Source organism: Dermacentor variabilis, chromosome 6 (assembly GCF_050947875.1).
Source record: "Dermacentor variabilis isolate Ectoservices chromosome 6, ASM5094787v1, whole genome shotgun sequence".
NCBI lineage: Eukaryota > Metazoa > Arthropoda > Arachnida > Ixodida > Ixodidae > Dermacentor > Dermacentor variabilis.
In genome coordinates, this window is record NC_134573.1 from 193,667,289 (window position 1) to 193,690,848 (window position 23,560).

The window sequence follows — 23,560 nt, forward strand, 5'->3', positions numbered from 1 at the left end:
CAATAGCTGTGAATGTGGTGGGCAACAAACCGGGAAGAAGTTTGCTGCTACTGTAGTACGAGAATTGGAAGCTGTGTGCACCAACGTTTTCACATGAAGCACGTGGGCGAGTATTACTGGGAAGTTGCTGCGGCGAGCGACTACTGTTCTGGATTGCACACGCTTTGCGCCTTTTCTTGTTTACGTGAGACCTAGGGGCTGGAAAACATATTATAAGATTGCAGTTTGGTGACGTACAGAACATTTGTGCCAAAAGATCGTGTTTTGCAGAAACATATGAGGCAGTAAAGAAGCGTAACTGCATCGGGTCATGTTTTGTGTTCTCGATCATGAACATTGGAGCTGGGAAGTTGTATCTAACAGGATTGTATCAACGAAGTTCTGCTGTACAGTCAAAACCGGCTATATCGAACTTGCAAAGAAACGCCTATCAGTTCTATATAGAGCATAATATAGCGCTCCACTAATCTTGGCCTTCCACTCAGTGCACTAGCAAATCGGCATTGTAACGAAATGCAGGGCTTGCGCATTGAAGAGCTTACTGTTTCGTTTTCTAAGGGTACAATGTTTTGTTACTGAAGTTTTATTGTTCACTTATGTTCGTATAAATTTGTTTTATCGGAACAGCAGTCTTGCCTTTCGGCGAGTACACTCGATGGCATTCTGCTTTTGAGATCATGCTCGATGCCTTGATTGAAGGCACTGAGCATGATCTCAGGATTTATAATTAACTTATAGCGAAAAATGAATGCTATATTTTATTCGTTACCTTGGTTAGAAAATTTTTTTCAATCGAAACAATACCATTATGAACCGTTACGGATCCTTCTGTTTTTTTTTTTCGTTCCGGAGCAGAACTGGAATGAAAAATTTTTCAGTGGAACGAAACCAAAACCAGAACGAAAAACATTTCGTTCCGACACCCTGATTTAAACTGCCACGCTGGGCACTAAACCCCACGGAAAGCGATCTGCTCAGTTCACAACAGATGGGCATTTTTGGTTTCAAAGACAAATCAAGTTTGCTCAATCACTCATGCTTCAATCTCAGAGTCAGACAAAGTTTATGTCATGTATTGTGCATTATATAAGATACTGCAGAAATAAAATTAGATTTTACGCAAAAATATTTAAGTATAGCTTCATTTACTGTGCTGCAAACAAACACCATTAGTCTAAAGATCGAAGTCAATCCGAAGCCTCTACTTCCCCTCATTCCCATGTAGGGTGAGGCAATGCTCAGAAGATCCCCCGTAGACACTAGCGCCACATTTCCCTCTAGGGTACTTATTTAGAAAGTCTATGGTGTGGTGTTTTAAGAGCGCAACGGGAAACTGAAACGAAATCAAACTGGTGGCCAATGCCCGATGCCGCCAAAGTGAAACGTGATGCCCACATCAGCGGGCATCACGCACATCAGCAGGGAACAGCGGCGCATTCGGATTATCGCCTAAAAGCGTTGAGTGTGCTACCAATGGCACTACGTACCATGTGCTACGAAACAGGTAGGTGAAGATGCTTATGGCAATAGGATTGGCAGTGATAGCTGTGAATGCCATGTGCGACGACCCCGGAGAAGATTTGCTGGTACTGAAATGAGAAATTGAGCACACGCAGGTGCTTTCACGTGAGACAGGCGGTCGAGTACGGTGGTGAAGCTGCCGCAGCGGGCAGCTTTATACTGTTCTCGATCGCCCCTACCCTGTGCATTTTCTTGTTTATATGGGATCTTGCAGCCGGAAAACGTATCATACGTCCAGTTTGGCGGCGCACTGTATGTTGGTGCCAAAAAATTTTGTATTCCAGGAACGTATGAACCAATAAAAAATGAGCGAAACTCTATTTGGTCATTTTTTGTGTTCTCAATTGCGAACGTTGGCGCCAGGAAAACACATAACGAGAATGTATCAACGATGTTCTACTGTATTTCGTATATGTTTATATGTTGTTTGCTTTGCATGTTGACCACACGCAGATGGACTCTGTAATCCAGGGCGTGAATGACCAAAACCTCAAACTAGCCCTGGCCTTTGGCATCGGCCTCCACCATGCAGGTCTACAGGAGAAGGACAGGAGAATTGCGGAGGAGTTGTTTGTGAACCAAAAGATTCAGGTACTCATCTTTAATAAGTGATTTAATTTTACCTTTTCTCTTTGAACAGGCACAGAGATTTGAAAGAGGAGATGTGAGGCTTACTTGCTGAAATTCAGAACAAATCATTTTTTATAACTGCCCATTTAGCTGTGTCCACAAGGTATAGTGCGTAGGTGTATTAAAAGTAGTTAGTAGTCATAGTAGTAGTCATATTACTATGACTACTAACTAGTAATCGCAGCATATATAGTTCACACAACGTATACCGAGTAGTGGTGTGTGAATATTTGAACATGTCGAATAACAAATTCAATAGTCAGTGCAGGTGCATTCAACTACAGTCGCCTACAGTTAATTCGACCTTCACAGGATCAACGAAATTGATCGAATTATCCAGCGGGTTGAATTAAACAAGACGTAGAAAAAATGTCAAAACACTGCTGATTCATTTGACAGCATTTGCCCTATCGTAACATGCCAGTGAATTAAACGTGTGCCCACTTTTTATCTGTGCAAAGCCAAAAACGAACATAGAAATAAAAATAAAGCTTCTAAACAAAGTAGTAGTCTAACGCACAGCTAATGTTTTTTAGCAAGAAAAATGGGTAAGGGTTTATGTGTTGCCCAAAGGCGGCCAATGTCCTAAAGTTAGCTAGTCAAGTTTGAATTATGCGGTGAGGGGTAATTTTAGTATCGAAATAACGAAAGTTCGGGCACATAGAAATACATCAGCACCAGAGCGGGGCCTTGAGTCGGTATCGAATTAACCGAATGACTAAATTAAATGGAGTCAAATTAATGAAAGTCTGCTGTATATTGAACCTATAAACCTTAAATTATCTCTTATATTGAATAATTTCTGAACACTGTAAAGTTACAATGAGAATATTTATCAAGAAGTATGGCTACACTGAAGAAAAATAATAGGCACTTCCCATATATGAAACTTGAAAAAATATGAAACTGCCTCACAAGTTGTCATTTTTGCACGGTGGCTATGCAAGCTACCAACACCCCCTTAAAAAGTAGTTTAACCTGGCTGCACCTGCACAGGTCTGCCACGCCATGGATGTGCACCACTCTATACGAGACACGACCCTGTGGGAGTGTACTGTAAGTGCACACCTGATGCACAGTTTGTCTGCTGTTGAAGTGCTGATTAGCTGGGGGAGGCATGTCTCCTTATTACGCATACTCCAGCCAAGCTAATTAGAACTTCAGCAGCAGTCAAAATGGACATGTGCACTAGATGGACATTCGCAAAATAAGCCCCCTGGTCTGTACCACAGTGCTTGCTCACACAGCTAATCTGAGTTTCTCGTCGTTGTTGCTTTTCAGCTTTTTGCGTGATGGCTAGCGCGAAGTGGCAGAATTTGCCATTCACCATGAAGTTAATTAACAGATGCTTTCGTATTAATACGCGAGAAGAAACTTCGAACCACAGAAAGCTGAGCTAGTTGGTAAGGATTCATTATGCAAAATAGAAGTGAGGCGTGCAGACAGGACACACGAGTAGAGAAATGGACAACACGAACGCCGACTATCAACTGAAGGGAGCACTGAGGCGAAAAAAGAAAGAAGGCACAAAACTCATCTGCGCATGCTCAGGAATGGTAACACCACGTGTCAATCTGGTACGTGTGCCAGTCTACGTGAGAGGTAACTGTTAAGGCATTTGATCTCTTCTTTATGTAAGGTAATCGAAGGCTGACTCACGCACGCACTTCCACCATTATTGATTGCCATGCCTCGACCATAAGATGCATATCTTCATTCGTATGCCTGTACCCATTGCAAAACCCTTGCTTTAGGTCCTAAGCACTGTTTTAAGCCTGTTTGTTTTTTTTTGTTTTTTTCTTCAACTATGAGGCTTTTCTTTCGAGGAACCCGTATGGGTTTCCTTTGTAGCAATTGCTACGAATGGGTGGATGTTTGATTTTCTCTTTATTCATTACTTCTCTCCACCTTGCGGGTTTCCACAGAACTACTATGTCAAACTCTTGCCTTTGCTTCGTGTTGTCAACATATTCGACTTCGCCCTGCCATCGGCTAGCCGCCTGGTTAGCTCAGATGGTAGAGCGGCTGCCCCGGAAAGGCGGTGGTCCCGGGTTCGAGTCCCGGACCAGGACGAATTTTTCTTCAACTATGAGGCTTTTCTTTCGAGGAACCCGTATGGGTTTCCTTTGTAGCAATTGCTACGAATGGGTGGATGTTTGATTTTCTCTTTATTCATTACTTCTCTCCACCTTGCGGGTTTCCGCAGAACTACTATGTCAAACTCTTGCCTTTGCTTCGTGTTGTCGACATATTCGACTTCGCCCTGCCATCGGCTAGCCGCCTGGTTAGCTCAGATGGTAGAGCGGCTGCCCCGGAAAGGCGGTGGTCCCGGGTTCGAGTCCCGGACCAGGATGAATTTTTCTTCAACTATGAGGCTTTTCTTTCGAGGAACCCGTATGGGTTTCCTTTGTAGCAATTGCTACGAATGGGTGGATGTTTGATTTTCTCTTTATTCATTACTTCTCTCCACCTTGCGGGTTTCCGCAGAACTACTATGTCAAACTTCTTTCTTTTTTCGCCTCAGTGCCCCCTTCAGTTGATAGTCGGCGTTCGTGTTGTCCACTTCTCTACTCTTGTGTCCTGTCTGCACGCCTCACTTCTATTTTGAGAAGAAACTGCAGGTCATACCATAGCATGGTTCCTGGCCCACATGGACAATGCAACTAACCAAGCGGGTTGCAACCCTAACGAGTGGGCCAACTGCCTGGTGCGTGAATTCACGAACCGCGCCCGAGCTAGCGGTCCGGCTCTCCTGCAGGATTGCCCCTTCAAAGATAAACTTATGACCTTTCACGAAATTACGTCACATTACAGACGCAGCAGGAGAAAATTCCCTCCCCCCAGCCCGAAACTGAACAGGGCTCAGGCTGTTACTTTCAGGCTTTTACAGACGAGATCCTACCTCACCCCGAGAGCGCTTAGTTGGATAGACCCGAACTTTCCGCAATCGTGCTCCAAATGCGGTAACGCGTGCTGCTCCTTCGACCATATGCTCTGGCTGTGCCCGTACAACGCGGGCTCCGACTTTCATTACAAGTCCAAGTGGAACGCCTTGCTGAAGAGCTCGGATTTCCCAAACCAACTACAGGCCATCCAGAGGGCCCGCGACGTCGCAAAGAGTCACCATCTCCCTGTCCCGTCGTGGGCGGAGCCACCAACTTGATCGGGGAGCCTTCGGTTCCCCCCAATCAAGTTCCTCAGGACACTCTAATAAAGTTCTTGTCAATGTCACCATGAAGTTAAGAATGATAGAGACGAACGAGCATAGTGGGATGAGAAATCTGATGTTCCTGCAACATCATGGGCTGACATTCCATAGTGCCAGTTTCCGCATTCCCAGTGACAATAGTGAAAAGTCTTCCTACGATTGCCGCAAAGCCACTGCCGCTTTGGTAGAAGTTTGGAGCGAGTTGTCAGCAAGAAGCCATTGACAGATCAACCGTCGGCAAGCTTGTGTGTGTGGCTAAAGGTGCTGCTACCGTGGGAGAGCTTGAGAACAAGTACTTCATCGCTGACATCGTGAATCAGGCAATGATTGAAGGGAACAGTGAGGACAACTTGGATTCTATGGACAGCTGCTCCAATGGGATGTCTGCACTTGTCTTGTTAAGGCATTCCTGTGCAAACATAAAAGGCTACAGTACAGAAAAATACGTGCTTGCCCAGGCAACGAAGGCATTGAAGCAGAATAAATTTTGGCACTATATTTTGCTACAGTAAGCTGAAAGTGAAAAGAAAGGATACAGAAGGACTCAATTTTTTTTTAATCGCTACCATATAAAGCCAACAGGCAATGAAGCCAAGGAAAACATGGGGTAATTAGCTGTCGTTGATATTGAAATGTAGAAAACAATGAAGAAAAGGGAAATGAAAGCATACAAAAAGAAAATTTGTCGCTGGTGGGGGCCGAACCCACAACCTTTGCATTATGCGTGCATTGCACTACCTATAAATCGACCTACAGCGACGGCCACCAATCCGTCCACCAACTTAGTCATTGTGGGAATCGAGGTGCCTTCCCACACCTTGTCCCCCAGCTGGCGTGTTGTGCTTAGCTCGATCTCTCGAAGTCGCCGCCACCACAGTGGCAACATGGTAGACACGGCTAGCACACTGGAAGTAATTTCCTGCACAAACCATGCTTTTCCCTCCTGGGGTTCAGTCACTGTGCAAACAAACGTCACTGGGACACACCCTGATTGGCCTGCCAAATGGCAGCCACCGGGTGCCCTCTCCATCCAAGCTCTCTTCCGCTGAGCGCTTCAGTGCCACTACAGATGCTCACAGGCCACGCAACAAGTTGGTTACATGCGATGTTTGCCTCTGCAACTTCTTGTTCTCGTACTTGGTGGGCCACTATCCAGTTAGCCCTAGCGCAGCAGGTGCGCATTCTCGATCAGTCTTACAGCTTTGCCCGCAAGCACCATGACTGTTGCACTGGGGTGCATCTCCACAGTATATATATATACATATATACTAGGTCTATTCTTGGGATTTTTAGCCGGCACCACTCAGAACCATGGTGGGCAAATGTGGAACACCACCTTTAATTTTTTTTCGCGTTGCGTAACGTGTTAACTTATGATAGCAGGCATGTGACTAATAAACCCTCTTATGCCACCTAATGGCATCAATGCTGCCAGGTTTGAGACCTTCGCTGTAAATGAACAAGGAAAAGGGAAACAGAAGGGCTCGATTATTGTTGTGCACAAACATATTAAAGCCAACAGGCAATGAAGTCAAGGAATGCATAAGGGTAATTAGCTGCAGTTTAAATGTAGAAAATAATGAAGAAAAGGGAAATGAATGTGGGCAAAAAGATAATTTGTTGCTGGCATAGACAGAACTCACAACCTTCGCATTACGTTGCACGCATATACTACAATTGGTTGTAGTGGATTTGTTTTTGGTTGTGAGCTTGCATCGCACACAACCTCGTGCAACCCGCAATCCTACAACAGTGCAACCTGCAAAGCAACCTGGCGATCCTACTAATCTGTTGTCACTCACAGCGGCCAGCTTGTTTAATTCTACTTGATAACTGTTTGAATTTCATAACGAATTAAGCGAAGACATGACTTTCTGCTCCTTGTACCTCGTATGCTGTTTGCAGCTTGCGAGCTCTCGACATCTCAGCCACCATAATCTCAACGAGTATCCAAACGGGCGCTACTTGGACATCGCAGAAGCATTGCTGATCTCTCTGTGGAAGTCACAGACCCACGGCTAACCATTTCGAGCATTGGCGACACAGACTTTGTGACCAAGTTTTGCATGCAGAATCCTCGAACACGACTAAGCCTTTCAGCATCGGTGCTTAGAAACTCACGACCAAGCTCATGCAATCCTCGGACCGGTGGCTAAGCATTTCGCACATCGGCACCACAGACTGCACGACTAAGCACATCGAGCATTGACTACTCAGGCCTGCAGCTAGGCGTTTCACACATTGGCACCTTGGACTGCAGAACTAAGCGCATTGAGCATCAACTCTTCGGACCTGCGTCTAGACAGTTTGCACATTGGCTACACAGACTGCACGACTAAGCACACCGAGCGTTGACTACTCGGACCCGTGGCTAGGCATTTCATGCATTAGTGCCTTGGACTGCACAACTAAGCACACCGAGTGTCGACTCGATGTCACAATGTACACTATCTGTAAGGAAGCTAGTCCACTGAGGCTATGTACTCAACTGAGGGCCTTTGGTCGTGACACCTTCTTCAGGTTGTGCCAGTGCGTAGTCTGATTGCGGTCCAACATCCCAGGTGTGCCCTGTTGCTTGCGCGTAATGGCACTGGGCATGTGCACAAGCTCGCGGGCAGCCATGGAAGCTCACTTTCAATCAGTTTCATCACATCAGGCGGCTTGTCACCCCGTGATTTTCTAATTTGGTAGACATGGCAAGAAGGGCAAGGACGCCATATGTACAAAGTAACCGTAGGCGAGCTCAAATTTGAAACCCTAAAGGAGGGCGCCGGTGGATGAGAAGAAAATGTGTATCTGCACAGATATGCTGTCCATGCTGTCCCGGAGAGAACTCCTTCGCACCCACTCTCCTCTTCACTTCCTTTTACTTGCGATTCTTCAGGCAGCAAGAGTTAACCTGGTGTGTTATTACCAACCTTGGTTATAGCAATAATGTACAGTTGGCATGTTAGGGCTTGCTTACACGCATGCCCTTCTATGTACCGTAGTTGGGCTCAGTGGTGTCGACATTGTCGTCAAATAAACTGCACACTTCATGGGAACCTTAAACAATTTTTCAACTTATCATCCCTCAAAAAGGGGGTGTACCGATGCAACAGTCCAGTTTATCCTAAAGAACAAAGGAATTTTCGAAAATTTCACAACATCCAAAGGGAAAAAGGTGACAAGGCAGCCGGGACGATGTCGCCATTTCTTGTCTCCAAGTGCCTCACAGAGACCATTTGTTGTGGCTCTAAAGCTACTAAGATAGCCAGTGGGGATCTACTACAGTAATCTCCTGTTACAACAAAATTGCTTGACTCGAAATATTGTTTTATTCGAAATTTCTTCCAGTCCCGACCCAAACACCATGCATTTTAAGCCGCATTACTCGAAGCACACGAAGAGTTTGACCCGTTTAGAGTGAAGTGGCGAGCAGAGGCATTGCTGCCGCTCAGCAGCGGCGACTTTCTTTACACATGCAGTGCCAAAATAATACTGCTGACGAATAAGTCTCATGCAGGCACAGGACAGGCCACAAGAGTACCAAACCTATGACCAATGATCACGCCTAGTAACAGGTACCAATTGAGTGCCGAGTGCTCCCAGCTGTTTATTGCAGAGCGAACGGAAGCTGTCGAATTCCATGGAGCAGTGCGCCCGAGCTGTTAATCTCGCTCGCAGTCGCATCGCTGGTGTCCCCCGTGATAGAATCCACACGAAAATAAAGTTTTCCTGACGCTTTGCAATGCCAGAAGACCGCAGTTTCTTGGATGCTGAAAAGTGGCCAAAAGGCCGTGGGCAGACTTGCACCTAAGCATTCCATGTGGTGCACTCGGTAAGCAAAGCTTCACTGCTCTCAAGAGAACTTCTGGCACTGAAGCTTCCCAAAAAGCACAATAGAAGTGTCCCTCTGACTACAAGTGCCATGTTCGGTGCAAGGAGCTGCGTTAACAAATCGGGAAGACAACTTCGGGGGAGCCGATCTAGAAATTTGCTCGCTGCTCGCCATAATTGGCTTGCATCGCAATAAAACACCGCCCCTAGCTTTGTTGCACTTTTGACAGCTCAAATCGACCAATGACTTGCCAAAAATACGAAAAATCCTAGCATCGCCAGCGGAGAGTCAACCTGTCAATATGGTGGGTCAACGAGCTGGCGTTTCCCTGGCGATTTTCTCAAGCTGCTCATGCTCAATTCGTGCTATCCGACTTTAGACAAACAGTCTAAATGCATGGTAGGGTCATTTAATTTTGTTCTTAAACATTTGTCAATGGCGTGGAATGGCGCGGTGTCAACCGTAGAATTAGCACAGTGTCGTTGACAACGGTGCTCCTGCAAACCTAGGGAAAAAATTTCTCAGTTATCATGCAAAGTCTCTACTGCAAAACTGTTCAGTTTTTACGATCGCTCTCCGTACTCACAATGAGCGGCTAATCGTTTTTTGAGCACAACAAACACAGCCTCAGATTCGAGCCATGGCATTTTCGGCACTTTCTTGTGTGATTCTCTCGTAATCTTCCATGACCTCCACACCATGACATCCCCCCCCCCCCCCCCTATAAAAGAACTCGCACCTTCGAAAGTCGCCAGCTGCTTTGTGCATGCCGGCTCTTCCCGTGCCGTCCTCAGCGACCATGACAATGGCCAGCCTGACGATGACTGGACTTGCAGCGATCTGTGCGAGGCTCTCCATAAAATTGCTGGCCAAGAGGTAGAAGGCGACTTCGAGACATTCACGTTGGCTGACACTGCTTCCCTTGTGGTTGCCCTATCAACAGATGCGGAGGTAATTGACACTGTTGGTGGCCCCGACGAGGATGAAGAGCTGGCGGACAAAGAGCCACGTGAAGTGCCACCTATGGTGCAGATGCGGGGGTACCTATGCCTGCTGCAAAATAAGGATGGGCGGCGACCTGTGCAATACTTGGTCAAATTAGAGCAGGGGTTGCTCTCGCCTGCTCAGAACTTGAAACAGCCAAAGCTCACTGCCTTTCTTGCACCTGAATAAAGATTTGCTTCACTGAATACATTGTATCTTGACTTGCTCACAGTTGTGGTGCAATTAAAGCTCGACTGCTTTAGCTTTTTTCGAGTGGTCGCTTAATCGAATTACTGCATTTAACGAATTTTTTTCACCGTCCCACTGACTTCGTTACAACGAGAGATAACTGTACTTTAACTCTGGGACAAACTGCAGCATGACAAGTTGAACAACCTTGTGGCATTTGGAGAGATACCTATCACAGTAAGTGCGCACCGAACTATGAACACTGTTTGAGCAGTAATTTCAGAAGATGACTTGATGGACTTGAGCGATGAGAAACTTTTGAATGGATGGAAGGAAGAAAACATAATGAACGTCCACGGTGTCAAAACCAGATGCAACAACAAAGAACTACCAACAAAACATATAATAAACACATTAGGCTAAAGCACACTACCGGAGACAATAGAAACAGGATACATTTAGATCCGTGTGAAGCCTTACATATGAAATCTGCGACGCTGTTTCAAGTGTCAGAAGTTTGGTCATGCTTCCCGGAGCTGTTAAGGGCGACTTGTATGCACAAAGTGCGGAACCAAAGATCACTTTGCTGATATCTGTGAGGCAGAGGCCCATTGCATGAATTGCGATGGTGGCCGCCCTGCTCCAGATCTGGTGAAACTTGGAAAAAGAATAATTGCTCTAAAGGTCAAAGAAAGCATTCAGAGAACCACGTCAGCATCTTTCTGCATCATTTGCACAAAGCACAACCTTCGCAGAAGTGGTGCTTGTTGGCTGCTCGTGTCACGCCCAGCGAGCATGCGGCGTCACCACCCACCCCACGGTAGGGGCAGTCAAGGCTGCCCTACCTCCTCTGAACTCCACCACACAAGATGCCTCTGCAAGTACTGGTAGCACCAACGCAGCTCAGAAGCTAAGGCAAGCCCTTCAACCCCTGAGTTGATGGGCTCAAAGGTCTCGTCTTTCGGGGTGAGGCTCTCACAGCAAACACCACTCAAAAGTGCACGTTTCCAACACCCTACAAGAGGCGATAGACATAACATCCAGCCAGACGGTGCAGCCAGTGACCAAGGAGCTGCGCAAATCACCCGACCAATCCAAAAAAGATAAGCCCCCCATTACAGGGCCCCAAAAGGGCTCTTCATGCGAAATCAACATACTTTTATTGTTTGATGCACACAGCGCAACATTATTTTCAATATGGGCACACTGATGTTACAATAGAATGTCAGAGGTCTCTTCCTCAACCTCAATGATGTTCAAGAACTCCTCCGTGAATTCAGTCCAAAGGGTCTTGTGGGGGCACATGCATCCAGCATCACCGGGGGAGACTCGGTCTCTTGGTGCCCCAACCTCGAACCTGACGTATAGGATTGCCTGCTGTAACTCGTGAGTGACCTCGCTTCCCTGACTATCCCTGTAATGAAGCAAGCCTATTTATTATTTATTACAGAATGGACTTTCCTCTGCAAGTGTTACTCAATGCTTGTAGCAGTAAACATTGTTAGAGTTGGCACCTCTGGTTGCCTTATTTGCTCGGACCAAACATGTCGACGATTACACGTGTTACAGGTTGAGGAGTACCACGGAATGACTGTGTGTGGCTAGATCCAGAGCTTGCCTTCAGTCCTAGCCTGCCGCAAAGCGTACCTCCACATTGTACAAGAAACCCACTTAAATGCTAAGCATACAAACTTTCTCTGTCAATATGTTAGTTTTCTTAAAGACTACGACAAGGCTACTGTGTCATCTGGCGATGTTGCAATTCACCATCATCATCATCATCAGCCTGTTTTATGTTCACTGCAGGACGAAGGCATCTCCCTGCAATCTCCAATTACCCCTTTCCTGCCCCAACTGATTCCAACTAGTGCCCGGGAATTTCCTAATTTCATTGCTCCACCTAGTCTTCTGCCGTCCTCGACTGCTTTTCCCTTCTCTTGGTACCCATTCTGTAACCCTAATGGTCCAACGGTTATCTAACCGGTGAATTACATGACCTACCCAACTCCATTTTTTTTCTTTTGATGTCAATTAGACTATCGTCTACACCCGTTTGCTCTTTGATCCAAACCACTTTCTTTCTGTCTCTTAACGTTATGCCTAGCAATCATCGTTCCATCGCTCTTTGCGTGGTCCGTGACTTGTCCTCAAGCTTCTTTGTCCTTCTCAAAGTCTCTGCCCCATATGTCAGCACTGGTAAAATGCACTGATTGTACACCTTCCTACAACTATGAAGTTGTCGACTACGAACCTGGGACACTGAAACGTCAAATAAGCTGCATTTAATTAAGCCATATTTAGGGAAATTCGCCTCCAATAAGGAAAATATGGTGACCTGAGGTTATTTTCTGCACACTTAGAATAGGCCACACATACGACACACACTCGTACCTGTTGAACGGGGATGAACTTCCTACCTGTGGCAAAATGTGGCGAGATGCTCACCATCCTCTACATCTTGTTGGAGTATGGGGAAGCAGACATCCAAAGAAAAAAAGCACTTTCCTTTAGCCTGCTGACAGCAACTCCTAACATTCGACAACCATCATCATCATCAGCCTAGTTACGCCCACTGCAGGGCAAAGGCCTCTCCCATACTTCTCCAACTACCCCGGTCATGGACTAATTGTGGCCATGTTGTCCCTGCAAACATCTTAATTTCATCCGCCCACCTAACTTTCTGCCGCCCCCTGCTACGCTTCCCTTCCCTTGGAATCCAGTCCGTAACCCTTAATGACCATCGGTTATCTTCCCTCCTCATTACATGTCCTGCCCATGCCCATTTCTTTTTCTTGATTTCAACTAAGATGTCGTTTACCCGCGTTTGTTGCCTCACCCAATCTGCTCTTTTCTTATCCCTTAACGTTACACCCATCATTCTTCTTTCCATAGCTCGTTGCGTCGTCCTCAATTTTAGCAGAACCCTTTTCGTAAGCCTCCAGGTTTCTGCCCCATATGTGAGTACTGGTAACACACAGCTGTTATACACTTTCCTTTTGAGGGATAGTGGCAACCTGCTGTTCATGATTTGAGAATGCCTGCCAAACGCACCCCAGCCCATTCTTATTCTTCTGGTTATTTCAGTCTCATGATCCGGATCCGTGGTCACTACCTGCCCTAAGTAGATGTATTCCCTTACCACTTCCAGTGCTTCGCTACCTATCGTAAACTGCTGTTCTCTTCCGAGACTGTTAAACAATACTTTAGTTTTCTGCAAATTAATTTTCAGACCCACCCTTCTGCTTTGCCTCTCCAGGTCAGTGAGCATGCATTGCAATTGGTCTCCTGAGTTACTAAGCAAGGCAATATCATCAGCGAATCGCAAGTTGCTAAGGTATTCTCCATCAACTTTTATCCCCAATTCTTCCCACTCCAGGCCTCTGAATACCTCCTGCAAACATGCTGTGAATAGCATTGGAGATATCGTATCTCCCTGTCTGACGCCTTTCTTTATAGGGATTTTGTTACTTTCTTTGTGGAGGACTACGGTGGCTGTGGAGCCGCTATAGATATCTTCCAGTATTTTTACATATGGCTCATCTACATCCTGATTCCGTAATGCCTCCATGACTGCTGAGGTTTCGACTGAATCAAACGCTTTCTCGTAATCAATGAAAGCTATATATAAGGGTTGGTTATATTCTGCACATTTCTCTATCACTTGATTGACAGTGTGAATATGGTCTATTGTTGAGTAGCCTTTACGGAATCCTGCCTGGTCCTTTGGTTGACAGAAGTCTAAGGTGTTCCTGATTCTATTTGCGATTACCTTAGTAAATACTTTCTAGGCAACAGACAGTAAGCTGATCGGTCTATAATTTTTCAAGTCTTTGGCGTCCCCTTTCTTATGGATTAGGATTATGTTAGCGTTCTTCCAAGATTCCGGTACGCTCGAGGTTATGAGGCATTGCGTATACAGGGTGGCCAGTTTCTCTAGAACAATCTGACCACCATCCTTCAACAAATCTGCTGTTACCTGATCCTCCCCAGCTGCCTTCCCCCTTTGCATAGCTCCTAAGGCTTTCTTTACTTCTTCTGGCGTTACCTGTGGGATTTCGAATTCCTCTAGGCTATTCTCTCTTCCACTATCGTCGTGGGTACCACTGGTACTGTATAAATCTCTATAGAACTCCTCAGCCACTTGAACTATCTCATCCATATTGGTAACAATATTGCCGGCTTTGTCTCTTAACGCACACGTCTGATTCTTGCCTATTCCTAGTTTCTTCTTCACTGTTTTTAGGCTTCCTCCGTTCCTGAGACCCTGTTCAATTCTATCCATATTATAGTTTCTGATGTCCGCTGTCTTACGCTTGTTGATTAACTTAGAAAGTTCTGCCAGTTCTATTCTAGCTGTAGGGTTAGAGGCTTTCATACATTGGCGTTTCTTGATCAGATCTTTCGTCTCCTGCGATAGCTTACTGGTTTCCTGTATAACGGCGTTACCACCGACTTCTATTGCGCACTCCTTAATGATGCCCATGAGATTGTCGTGCATTGCTGCAACACTAAGGTCCTCTTCCCGAGTTAAAGCCGAGTACCTGTTCTGTAGCTTGATCCGGAATTCCTCTAGTTTCCCTCTTACCGCTAACTCATTGATTGGCTTCTTGTGTACCAGTTTCTTCCGTTCCCTCCTCAAGTCTAGGCTAATTCGAGTTCTTACCATTCTATGGTCACTGCAGCGTACCTTGCCGAGCACGTCTACATCTTGTATGATGCCAGGGTTCGCGCAGAGTATGAAGTCGATTTCATTTCTAGTCTCACCATTCGGGCTCCGCCACGTCCACTTTCGACTAAGCCGCTTGCGGAAAAAGGTGTTCATTATCCGCATATTATTCTGTTCTGCAAACTCTACTAATAATTCTGCTCTGCTATTCCTAGAGCCTATGCCATATTCCCCCACTGACTTGTCTCCAGCCTGCTTCTTGCCTACCCTGGCATTGAAGTCGCCCATCAGTATAGTGTATTTTGTTTTGCCTTTACCCATCGCCGATTCCACGTCTTCATAAAAGCTTTCGACTTCCTGGTCATCATGACTGCATGTAGGGGCATAGACTTGTACCACCTTCAATTTGTACCTCTTATTAAGCTTCACAACAAGACCTGCCACCCTCTCGTTAATGCTATAGAATTCCTGTATGTTACCAGCTATTTCCTTATTAATCAGGAATCCGACTCCTAGTTCTCGTCTCTCTGCTAAGCCCCGGTAACACAGTACATGCCCGCTTTTTAGCACTGTATATGTTTCTTTTGTCCTCCTAACCTCACTGAGCCCTATTATATCCCATTTCATCATCATCATCATCATCAGCCTAGTTACGCCCACTGCAGGGCAAAGGCCTCTCCCATACTTCTCCAACTACCCCGGTCATGTACTAATTGTGGCCATGTTGTCCCTGCAAACGTCTTAATGTCATCCGCCCACCTAACTTTCTGCCGCCCCCTGCTACGCATCCCTTCCCTTGGAATCCAGTCCGTAACCCTTAGTGACCATCGGTTATCTTCCCTCCTCATTACATGTCCGGCCCATGCCCATTTCTTTTTCTTGATTTCAACTAAGATGTCGTTTACCCGCGTTTGTTGCCTCACCCAATCTGCTCTTTTCTTATCCCTTAATGTCACACCCATCATTCTTCTTTCCTTAGCTCGTTGCGTCGTCCTCAATTTCAGCAGAACCCTTTTCGTAAGTCTCCAGGTTTCTGCCCCATATGTGAGTACTGGTAACACACAGCTGTTATACACTTTCCTTTTGAGGGATAGTGGCATCCTGCTGTTCATGATTTGAGAATGCCTGCCAAACGCACCCCAGCCCATTCTTATTCTTCTGGTTATTTCAGTCTCATGATCCGGATCCGTGGTCACTACCTGCCCTAAGTAGATGTAGTCCCTTACCCCTTCCAGTGCTTCGCTACCTATCGTAAACTGCTGTTCTCTTCCGAGCCTGTTAAACATTACTTTAGTTTTCTGCAGATTAATTTTCAGACCCACCCTTCTGCTTTGCCTCTCCAGGTCAGTGAGCATGCATTGCAATTGGTCTCCTGAGTTACTAAGCAAGGCAATATCATCAGCGAATCGCAAGTTGCTAAGGTATTCTCCATCAACTTTTATCCCCAATTCTTCCCACTCCAGGCCTCTGAATACCTCCTGTAAACATGCTGTGAATAGCATTGGAGATATCGTATCTCCCTGTCTGACGCCTTTCTTTATAGGGATTTTGTTGCTTTCTTTGTGGAGGACTACGGTGGCTGTGGAGCCGCTATAGATATCTTCCAGTATCTTTACATATGGCTCATCTACACCCTGATTCCGTAATGCCTCCATGACTGCTGAGGTTTCGACTGAATCAAACGCTTTCTCGTAATCAATGAAAGCTATATATAACGGTTGGTTATATTCTGCACATTTCTCTATCACTTGATTGATAGTGTGAATATGGTCTATTGTTGAGTAGCCTTTACGGAATCCTGCCTGGTCCTTTGGTTGACAGAAGTCTAAGGTGTTCCTGATTCTATTTGCGATTACCTTAGTAAATACTTTGTAGGCAACGGACAGTAAGCTGATCGGTCCATAATTTTTCAAGTCTTTGGCGTCCCCTTTCTTATGGATTAGGATTATGTTAGCGTTCTTCCAAGATTCCGGTACGCTCGAGGTTATGAGGCATTGCGTATACAGGGTGGCCAGTTTCTCTAGAACAATCTGACCACCATCCTTCAACAAATCTGCTGTTACCTGATCCTCCCCAGCTGCCTTCCCCCTTTGCATAGCTCCTAAGGCTTTCTTTACTTCTTCTGGTGTTACCTGTGGGATTTCGAATTCCTCTAGGCTATTCTCTCTTCCACTATCATCGTGGGTGCCACTGGTACTGTATAAATCTCTATAGAACTCCTCAGCCACTTGAACTATCTCATCCATATTAGTAACGATATTGCCGGCTTTGTCTCTTAACGCACACATCTGATTCTTGCCTATTCCTAGTTTCTTCTTCACTGTTTTTAGGCTTCCTCCGTTCCTGAGAGCCTGTTCAATTCTATCCATATTATAGTTCCTGATGTCCGCTGTCTTACGCTTGTTGATTAACTTAGAAAGTTCTGCCAGTTCTATTCTAGCTGTAGGGTTAGAGGCTTTCATACATTGGCGTTTCTTGATCAGATCTTTCGTCTCCTGCGATAGCTTACTGGTTTCCTGTCTAACGGAGTTACCACCGACTTCTATTGCGCACTCCTTAATGGTTCCCATGAGATAGTCGTTCATTGCTTCAACACTAAGGTCTTCTTCCTGAGTTAAAGCCGAATACCTGTTCTGTAGCTTGATCCGGAATTCCTCTAGTTTCCCTCTTACCGCTAACTCATTGATTGGCTTCTTGTGTACCAGTTTCTTCCGTTCCCTCCTCAAGTCTAGGCTAATTCGAGTTCTTACCATCCTATGGTCACTGCAGCGTACCTTGCCGAGTACGTCTACATCTTGTATGATGCCAGGGTTCGCGCAGAGTATGAAGTCGATTTCATTTCTAGTCTCACCATTCGGGCTCCTCCACGTCCACTTTCGACTAACCCGCTTGCGGAAAAAGGTGTTCATTATCGGCATATTATTCTGTTCTGCAAACTCTACTAATAATTCTCCTCTGCTATTCCTAGAGCCTATGCCATATTCCCCCACTGACTTGTCTCCAGCCTGCTTCTTGCCTACCCTGGCATTGAAGTCGCCCATCAGTATAGTGTATTTTGTTTTGACTTTACCCATCGCCGATTCCACGTCTTCATAAAAGCTTTCGACTTCCTGGTCATCATGACTGCATGTAGGGGCATAGACTTGTACCACCTTCAATTTGTACCTCTTATTAAGTTTCACAACAAGACCTGCCACCCTCTCGTTAATGCTATTACTACGTTATCCCATTTACTACCCTCTAATTCCTCCAATAACACTGCTAGACTCACCTCGCTAGAGAGCGTTCTAACGTTAAACGTTGCCAGGTTCAGATTCCAATGGCGGCCTGTCCGGACATTCATTCGACAACGCTTCTTCTCAAAGAACCGTTTTTTGACAGTAAACCCGTATTGAACTTTTCAAGTGACGCTTACACTTTGCAAGTCATGAAGGCAAGAGATTCATAGCACATCTTCTCACTGGAGGCTGCTGCTATGATAATACACTTTTGTAGAGCACATGCTTCCAGGCCCTTGCATTCAAGGGTCCTGCTGAGGCATGCATTAGTGCTACTAATACCCGTATCTTCTGTATATCATCCCGGCGTTGCATATCATTTTTGACCTTAGCACATCTCATACCTCACGTGTCATTTTCATAGTTTTAATACATATATATTTTATGTACTTTACATTGTTTTTAGGCCTCAATACAATTGTGGTACTGTGGGAGGTGGCAAAGGGCGCAAATAGCTCTCTGGTGGTCATTGCTAAAAGTGTCTTGTGGTTATTTTCTGGGCGGCGGCACGAAGAGGTAGCCGCTGTGCCGACGGTTTAGTTAGGCCGACCAGTCTTGGTGCCATGGGATCCCGGGAGCGGCAGCTACCACGGCCGCTCAGGTCGAGCGTCATAGTGTGCTCTATTCTCATGCGACATGCATGTGAGCTGTCTTTTTCACCGGCTCCGGAGGCGATAGCCGTGCCACTACAGAGCCCCCCTCCTTGTTAACGAAATCCGTTAACAAGTCCAGGTAAAGTCTAGGTAAAGCAGTTCAAGTAAAGGGTGCAGATGGTGCTGTAGGAACACCTAGTGTGGACACAGGGCGCATTGTCTTCTGCGTTGAGTATGTCCTTAGTAGTGTCAGGTGCATGCAATTCGAGATAGATATACTAGGCAGCACCGACAGCGTAGGTTGTGAGCGAGGCGCAGCCACAGTGATGCCATAGTGCGAAATCACAACCTGCCGCAGGTTCTCATAGATGCCCGAGCCTGATAGAAGTCAGAGCTCCGAAAGAAGGCCATCTGGTAGCTCACGACATACATGGAGATAGGGCAAGTGTTGGTCACTCACATTGTTGACGTAGAAGTGATTTGCGAGCTGAAAAAACCAGACGGCAGAGCTGCTCATGCAAAATTTCGGTTGGCCATGCATCCGCGGAAGTTGTGAGAAGAGAACATCGGAAGGCTCACCTGCTGCTACTTTCGGTAAAATCTCTAATGTCGATAGCATCAAGGTTGCGGTGTTCACTGATGGCATCACAAAGGTTCTGCTTGCGCCTAGTGAAGCCGTTGCAGTAGGAGAGCCTCTGAATTGGTGATGAGTGAGATGCCCCCGAATGGTAAGCGTATAGCTTGCAGGAACATCCAAGGAAGGAGAGCAGTGAGCCTTAGAGTAGCAGAAAGCTCTTGCGTTTGGTCCAGTGAATTCCTTGGAAAGAGTCATTGCACAGCTGCCTTTGAGATGGCGAGGAGGGTCATGGACCAAGTAGAGATTTGATGCCGGGCCGGCGTGTGCTGACTCAGCATGGGTGGACACAGGCAATGTGGGACCACAAGACGTGGCATGACGCAATGGTACAAATGGTGAGAGCTGATGTAACTGAATGCTCGAGGTGACGTAGCCTGTAAGGATGGGTGCCCACAAGTCCTTGTAGAAGTCGGAGCCGGGGGGGGGGGGGGGGGGGTGACAATCGCAGAGCCTGAAACCTTGTTAATACGGAAGTGGCTGTCTTGCTGGATAAACCAGATATCTGGCACATTGATGTAGAATTCCTGGACACCCTACAACCGCGGGACGTCTGCTGGACTGCGTAAAGCCACGTCACTCTCACCTTGGTAGAGTCGCTGCATTGATGCTGGCATGGCTGGGCTCGGTCGTCCGGATCCCCAGTTTGTAGGAGGCGGCGAAGGTCACAAATAGCTCTCTGGTGGTCATGGCTAAGAGTGTCTTGTGGCTAATTTGTGGGCGGCGGCACGAAGAGGTAGCCACCATGCCCATGGTTTAGTTAGGCCGACCAGCCTTGGTGCCACAGAATCCCGGGAGTGGCAGCTACCGTGACTGCTAAGGTCGAGCACCTTAGCATGTTCTATTCTCACGCTACATTCACGTGAGCCATCTTTTTCGCTGGCTCTGGTGGTGATAGTTGTGCCGCTACAGTACATTTACCCTTCGAAATTCACATTTCAAGCACCATTGACAGCTAATCACCATTGCCTTGACACTCTTTGGCGACACCTGGTCCTTGTGCCAATAACTTCCAATAATCAAACTATCACCTATCACTGTCATCCCTTCGTTTCTCCCTTTCCACTTGCAACAGCCGGAGTGGCCTTTGCTACGGACCGGTTTGCACTGATGGCGCTTGCGCAGCCGGTCACGGCTGTTGCAGTCGGCAGAGTAAGCACGAGAGAGATCTCTCCAGAACAGCACTGGGTACGTACACGTTTTCCTCTCGTCCGCTGGCCCCTTTGTTAGGGTCTCTGACTTGAGCTCGTCTACGGGGCCTTTGCAGCTGCGGCACACACATATCTGGTGTTGCTCCTTTTCCGAACGCTAAGCCGAAAAGTGGTGCCTAGTGCTGGCTGGATGGATGGATGGACGGAGAGACGGACGAATGGGCATCCCCTTTGGAATGGAACAGTGGCTTGCGCCACCAAGCTCTTGCTATTATACTGCCTAAAGTCCTAATGCTCACAAGTGGTCATACTGCCCCGAGCAGCACTTATCAGAGGCTCCAAACCGATGGAGATCGCCTAAGATCCCATGAACAGGCCCATTGGTTATCGTGACAGCAATCAGCATAGCTGTGGGGACTTTTCCTAGCGTTGTGTCGCAGGCAGTCATCCTACTGCAGCGATGTGCTAGGGGTGCCCCTTTCTCTTTTTTGTCCTTGGTGTGGGAGCTCATTGTTTCCCATGCCGGCCCTGGACCGGACATTTGTGCAGTGTTGGGTGTCACCGGAGACAAATAAACAGTTTCTGCTAAATGAGGGCAATACTGTGTTTTCTTGCATGCATAGCACTCAGTGCCCCCCCTTTTGTGCCCTGAGCACTTGTGAAACGGCACGCTAGACTATGCAAAGCCACAGCCCTGTGGCTTGTCAAGCCTAAACCTGCGATATTCGATACTCCTGTAAGATACGAGACCCCTACAACGTCTTTACTATAACATTGATTTAGTCTTGCACATCCTACGACATGGTCTTGTTCACACTTCCTAGTTCCGTAAACTTTCTTTTTTTCCCTCACTTGAAGTGCATCAAACACACAACACTTGTTGCTAGTCAAAATAGTAAAAGTTACGCTGCAACATGTGCACAAAGAAAACAACTTTATTTTTTAAAATTAATCTTGTTTGGTCAATTTTGTCTCGAATGCCTCATTAATGGACACAAAATTGCAACCATATCTCATATATCAATGTATGTTGTACACGGCACCAAAAGTGCTTGTTGCTGCACCCGATCAGCTTTTTGCTGTCCCAAGACCTGTGCCAAAATGTCAAGTGGCTGTTCTGTCACTGAGTATGGTGTGATGAATTCGTTTGTTTTTTCTCTCCCTCTGCAGGTTCTGATAGCCACAGCGACCTTGGCTTGGGGGGTTAATTTCCCAGCTCATCTTGTTGTTGTAAAAGGCACCGAGTATTATGATGCCAAGGTTTCACGTTATGTGGACTTTCCCATCACCGGTACGTTGGCTGCGTACAGCCCTTCTTTATTCAAGGCATGTTTTGACTAGTCATTTCAGAGCTGCCTGGCGGCACTACTGAGGCTGTATTATGTGGATAAGCTAACGAAATGGCCCTGATCAATCTCCATTGTTGCCACATAAGCCTACTTATGCTTAAAGCAAAGCGTAGTTGCTGTCTTACCTGAATGGCCTTTGAAGGGCAGTTTGAGCGCACTGTGCAGCAACCAGTCATATATGCCATTACTTGCAACATGTATGCAGGCCTAGATGCCAGGACTTTGTCTTAAGCAACTGTTTTACTGTGACAGCAGTTCAAAGCTGTATTTGTCTGTCTTCCTTCCTTCCTTCCTTCCTTCCTTCCTTCCTTCCTTTCTTCCTCCCTCCCTTCCTTCCTTCCTTCCTCCCTCCCTTCCTTCCTTCCTTCCTTCCTTCCTTCCTTCCTTCCTCCCTCCCTCCCTCCCTCCCTCCCTCTCTCTCTCTCTCTCTCTCTCTCTCTCTCTCTCTCTCTCTCTCTCTCTCTCTCTCTCTCTCTCTCATTACGTCAGTCACAAAAGCCATTGGTGTCATCATGAGGTTGGCAATTAGTCACAGCTTAGGGGAAGTTTCAAGAAAGGAAGAAATAATCATCCAGCTGAGTGTGGCACGAAGCTATGAATAAAACCCAGATTGATTTTCTTTGAAGCTTCTCAACACATGACTGTTTTGATGACCTAGGACACCGGGCTCTGCTGCTGGAGACTATGGTGCGCTGCCATGGCACTGTACTGGTGGGCCAGTAAGGCATGCCCTGTCAGTGGAGCTCCTATTCTGTACACGTCCGCAATGCCATGTCGTGTGCCTCCAAGCACAACTGAAGGAATGTTTTCACTGTTCAAAGCTCAGCAGTTATTTTGTCTCCCGGTGCCACACATACTTCTATCACAGATCTTGCTGCTTTGCCTTCGTTGTCTGTCTCCATAAGATGCTGGCCCCCTCTGATCTACATCAGGGGAGCTGTTGTTGGACATCATTTTCTGAATAAGGGTACTATCAGTGCTGTAAGGGAGTGTTTTGCGCTTGCAACTTGTGGTGTTTTTTTTACAAATGGAATAAAGCCAGTTCAACTCTTATGACACAGGTCTCCTGCATTGGAGAGGAATCGTTTCGACAAATAAGTCCTTCAAGAAATCTGTCTTATTTGGTCTCATAGGGGCTTGAAACTTTCTCCAACCATTCCTTAGATGAGCATGTTATGTGAAATTGTGATGCTAGACAGGAGCAGGAATAAGAAAGCACAAGTTCACCTGAAAGCATTTCACATTCAGAAATTGAACCATAAGCTCCATCATAACTTTTTTGTCTCCTTTAATGCAAAGCATTCTTTGCCTGATTCTTGGCACTTTGCAGCTGGTAGGTGGGTAGGTATGTTCCTGTATTGCCTCGTTTTAATGATAAGAAAATAATGTGTGACAGACGGTAGAATCGAACCTCAGTTAGCACGTCAGGCTGGCACTCTAACCACTAAGCCACAATAACATGCCTGCTTCTCTCATTCCAAAGGCAGCCAGCTCTTTGAAACGCTCAGCGTATGCCACTTTCTTGTCTTCTTTCATT

General features: G+C 46.4%; 1 protein-coding gene across 6 annotated transcripts in view; it reads left to right on the forward strand.

The window, feature by feature from the left end:
- obe (activating signal cointegrator 1 complex subunit obelus) overlaps positions 1 to 23,560 on the forward strand; it is a 465,382-nt gene that overhangs the window by 301,639 nt on the left and 140,183 nt on the right. For all 6 annotated transcript variants that reach the window (XM_075697239.1, XM_075697242.1, XM_075697241.1 and 3 more), the window contains exons 27-28: positions 1,975 to 2,112; positions 21,845 to 21,965. In XM_075697239.1, the coding sequence (XP_075553354.1) occupies positions 1,975 to 2,112; positions 21,845 to 21,965 (259 nt within the window). The remainder of the gene's footprint in view (positions 1 to 1,974; positions 2,113 to 21,844; positions 21,966 to 23,560) is intronic.